Here is a 4,652-nt window from a genome sequence, read left to right as displayed (position 1 = left end):
TCATTAAAGTCTTGTGAATAGTGGGTATCATTTTAATACCTGGAGCATTGGAAAAATATTCAGATAGCTGTATAAAACTACATTGTAGGTAGTGGGATTGATGTTGGGGACAACCATTTAAAGTATTGTATTAATAATATAGAAAATTCAGACAATCAAACAACAATTTATTATATTAAGATTCTATAAGATATGATGAATTTGAATAATTCAGAGAACCGTGGGAAGACCTAGATAAACTGAGAAAAAAAATTCGCAGCCAAGAAAATGATATATACTGAGACTACAAGGATGTGAGTCACAACAATAAGAGCAATGATATTGTCATATTAATATAATGGCCAAGCTTGGCCTGGAGTAGAAATTTAAAAAATTAAACTTCTCTACCATTTTTGTAAAAGTGGGTTAGCATAGCTAAGCAACATTTCATATGAAACTAAACTCAATAGATATTTTGGTTAGTCTTCCTTTAATCTTTTCTTTGTTCTTTTAATCCTTTTTTTCCCTTCAATTCTTTCCTTCCTTCATTCCCTACCTCCTTCCAAAAGGATTCAACTTCTCATATTTTGTAGGTATTTAGCTTTTTCAAAGTTTTCCTTTAAAAAGCAAGAAAAGAAACACATTAGGTTATATTATTATTCTATGATACTGGACTATTTTTAAGTCCTAACTCACAGAATTTGCTCCACATTTGAATACTGGCTAACACATAACTTTTCTATGTATCAGGAATGAAAGTTTAGAAAATTAAACTCCTGGTTTATGTTACCTTATCTTATCTTATCTTATCTCTTAGCTAATTGAGGATTGTACATTTAGCAACTTTACATATAACAGTGTCCGATGGTTGATAAAAGAGATCACTGGATATAATTTCCATAATAAATTTTCCTACTCAGCCCCTATAAACCTGCCCAGAAACAACAATCAAATACAAAGAAGTGACTAGGAAGATCTGGGCATCAAGTGAGATATGAATCCAATTAATATTAAAGCTACTTTCCTCATCATGTTCTCATGGGTATGAAAGGCAAGAGAGCCACACACATGCTTATATGTCTGTGCTTAATAAAATTCTTTATCCATTTGCATTTTAGTGCTTACTAACCTTCTTGGTTTTTTGGGTTTCACCCACGGCCTTCTCAGAGCAGATATTGATCCTTGGAGAGACTAATTTATTTTTGTAATAACATATGAATCCAGTCTTACCAATAATAGTTCATTTATTCTAGGCAATCTTCAGTCAATAAAATAAATAATTTCTGGATTTATGTTTCTACTGGTATAGAATGAAAAACCATTTTTTGAGAAATGCTTCTGTGAATTACAGGTTAAGTGTTTCATTCCTGCTTACATAACCACTACAGCAAGCCATTTTGAAGTCCTGCTTACCATGCAGAACTACAGCTGTAAATTTAAAATATCAACTCAGATGAATCCACATGAATTCTTGGGTCTCATGAAGATGATACTTTTATACTTAGAACTTTCTTGGCTGCATCTTTCACATCCTTGTTCCTCAGGCTGTAAATCAATGGGTTCAATACAGGGATAACAATGGTATAGAAGACTGAGATCACTTTGTCACTGTTGGGGGAATAAAGGTAACTGGGCCTGGAGTAAATAAAGAGGAGTGTTCCTTGGTAGATGACTACAGAGGTCAGGTGGGAGGCACATGTAGAAAAAGTTTTCTTCCTCCCACTGGAGGAGCGAATCTTGAGGACAGACAGGAGAATAAAAAAGTAAGAAACAATGATAATGATGAAACAAATGATCTCTACAGAGCTTCCATAAGTGGAGAGTAAGAGTTCATTGATGGAGGTGTCAGTGCAGGAAAGCTTGAGTAGTGGGGGGAGGTCACAGAAAAAGTGATTGATGATGTTTTTGTCACAGTATGTCAGTATGAAGGCAAAGGATGTGTGCACCAAAGAGCTCAGGTTGCCACCAATATAGGACAAGACAATCAGCCACACACAAATTCCACGGGACATCACAATAGTATATAAAAGAGGGTTACAGATGGCTACATAACGGTCATAGGCCATAGCAGCCAAGATGAAAGACTCTGTGTCAGCAAATGTACAAAAAAAGTAAAACTGCAGTGCACAACCATAATAGGATATTGACTTATTTTCTGAAAGGAAATTGACTAGCATTTTTGGAACAATGACTGAAGAATAACAGAGATCTACAAAAGAAAGGTTGCTAAGAAAAAAATACATTGGAGTCTGGAGACGAGGATCCAGCCTGATTAGCATCATCAAGCCAATATTCCCCAAAAGAATCACACTGTACATGAAAAGAAAAACCAAAAATAAGACAACTTGAAGTCCTGGACTCGTTGGAAATCCAAGTAGAATAAATTCAGTTACTAAGGTGTAATTTCCTTCAAGCATTTCCAACAGGATCTTTTATTTTCCTTTTAAGAGAAAATAAAGGAAACATTTTCTAGATTACTTAATGATAGGGAAATGGAACTAATTATTTTCTACCATTATTCAGAATTAATCAATGAAAATACATTGTAGTTTAAAGTTGAAAAAAGATTTAATGATTATTTAGTTTAATGACCTCATATTTAAAAGAAGAAAATTGAGACCCAGTGGCATGAAACTAATTGGGCACAAATAGTAAGGAGAAAAAGTGGTATTTAAAATTACAAATACTAATTTTAAATGATATATAATTTCTACATACTACATTATGAAAACCTACCATGTTCTCTAGTAATCAATCCAAAGTATGTTTATTAACTGAAAATTATGAACAAGGTATAGAGCAAAATTAACAGAATATCAAGGTAGAAGGCCATACCAGTCAAATACACACATTTATTGTTTGTTGGGTATTGAAAATATTTTAATTGAAATCAGCCATTTTTATGTTCAAATCCTGTCTATGCTTCTTACTTATGAGAGACAACCCCTTACATTCCACATACCTCTTTGTCTCACTAGGTAAAATAAAAGTAGTTTATTCAATAAGTAATATTTACATAGTTCTTTAATTTTATCTTATTCACACAAGAATCCTGTGAGACTTAATGATTTTAATTGTATAGATAAATGAATTGAGATTCAGAGGGTGATAATGATTCGAACAGCATCCCAAATATCTATTATGGGATTCAATTTTAAGTTCCTTTAACATATAATACAGTAATATAAGTATGTGATACACTGAGATTCTAGATGATCTTCAAATTCTCATTAAATTCTTGTCAGTAGAATAATTGCTTAATAAATCATTTTAAATTCATTCACATATTCATTTAATACTTTTCTAATTGATGAGTATATATATATGTGTATATATGTGTATTTATGAACATATCTATCCTTTAATAAATGTCCTTTAAAGAATGAGATCTTTATGTATCTTTGATAATTCTCTCTATTTCTTAAGTACCAGACTTTTATCAAACATAACAAGATTAAAGGAATCCACCCCTATTACTACATTATTGACCTTTAATTAATCCCTTAGCCTCTGTTGGCATTAAGTTCTATGTATGTATGCATGTATATGTGTATAAATGTAGACAAATAGACAGATATGTATGCACGTTATATTGGGGGATTGATGAGACTACACATGATTTTCTTATGATTTTCTATCTCAGATCTTATGATCAATAATTCTATGGTTTCTTCCAAACAGGTGTCCATTGTATAATTAAAAAATTCTAGTAGAATTGGCTAGTTTTAAAAAGACAGGCTAAGGACATCTAAGAAGTCTATTCAAGTTAAATCCTGAAATTAATATCAGTTAATGAGAAACTTCAGTACTTCTATGGTAAGATAACAAAATAATCATCAACTAATACTAAACAATAGTAAAAAAGACCTACATGAAATCCCATATGATTTCAGACAAATAAAAAAGTGAAATTCTCTCGAATATTTCCAAATGCTGAGTTTTTTTTTTCTTTAAAGTGGAAATAAAGGAAAATCAAACAACACATTTTATAAAAATTAAATGGATTTACATAATTTTTAGTATTATATTTAGAGGTGGAAGGAAGTCAAAGCTCCTAATTGAAAATAATGGATCCCATTAAGATAAAATAAATTGAACTATTAGTAAGTACCAAAAGTAGAATTTGAATTCAGATAATCTGACTCAAAGGACAATACTATTTCTTCTTTCCAGATTATGGAGAATCCTTTTGGTTTTTAGAATTCAATACAAACTTTCATATAAAAATGATTCAGATTATTATGACTCTAAACCAAAAAACTTGTTTTCAATTCTGCCACCTTGGTGCTTCATTATTTTTGTTAATTTCCACTAACATCTTCTTTGTTTTTGGTGTTGAGACAAATCAAATGTACTTATAAAGTAACAATCAAAGATCAAGTTTCAATGTGTTTCAACTCAGGAGCAAAGACTTTAAACAGAAAGACTGACCTGTATGAAAGGTTAAAAAACTGTAAATATCCTAAAAATATCCTAAGAAATCTAATTTCAGGTTGACAAAATTAAGATTATATTTTTAACCACAATAAATGTCAATAGTCATTAACAAACACATAGAAATGAAATAAAGTTGTAATGATAGAGGCAAATATTAGATGAATTGAATCATGGTTCCATGAATTTCTGACAAGTTTAAAAGTCTTATTGATAAAGAAACAAAGGCAAAGTGTCAG

General features: G+C 31.1%; 1 protein-coding gene across 1 annotated transcript; it reads right to left on the bottom strand.

The window, feature by feature from the left end:
• Window positions 1–1,457: 1,457 nt before the first annotated feature.
• LOC100021418 (olfactory receptor 5I1) lies at window positions 1,458–2,402 on the bottom strand. The gene has a single exon (XM_016423633.2). It carries the CDS (start codon window positions 2,394–2,396, stop codon window positions 1,458–1,460), a length of 939 nt encoding a protein of 312 aa, XP_016279119.1. The 5' UTR covers window positions 2,397–2,402.
• Between the last annotated feature and the right edge of the window lie 2,250 nt (window positions 2,403–4,652).

Source organism: Monodelphis domestica, chromosome 6 (genome assembly GCF_027887165.1).
Source record: "Monodelphis domestica isolate mMonDom1 chromosome 6, mMonDom1.pri, whole genome shotgun sequence".
NCBI lineage: Eukaryota > Metazoa > Chordata > Mammalia > Didelphimorphia > Didelphidae > Monodelphis > Monodelphis domestica.
This window is presented reverse-complemented; position numbering and strand designations above follow the sequence as displayed.

Excerpts from the sequence above, each read along its gene's own strand:
- LOC100021418 (XM_016423633.2), bottom strand. The coding sequence starts at position 2,396 with ATGCTTGAAGGAAATTACACCTTAGTAACTGAATTTATTCTACTTGGA.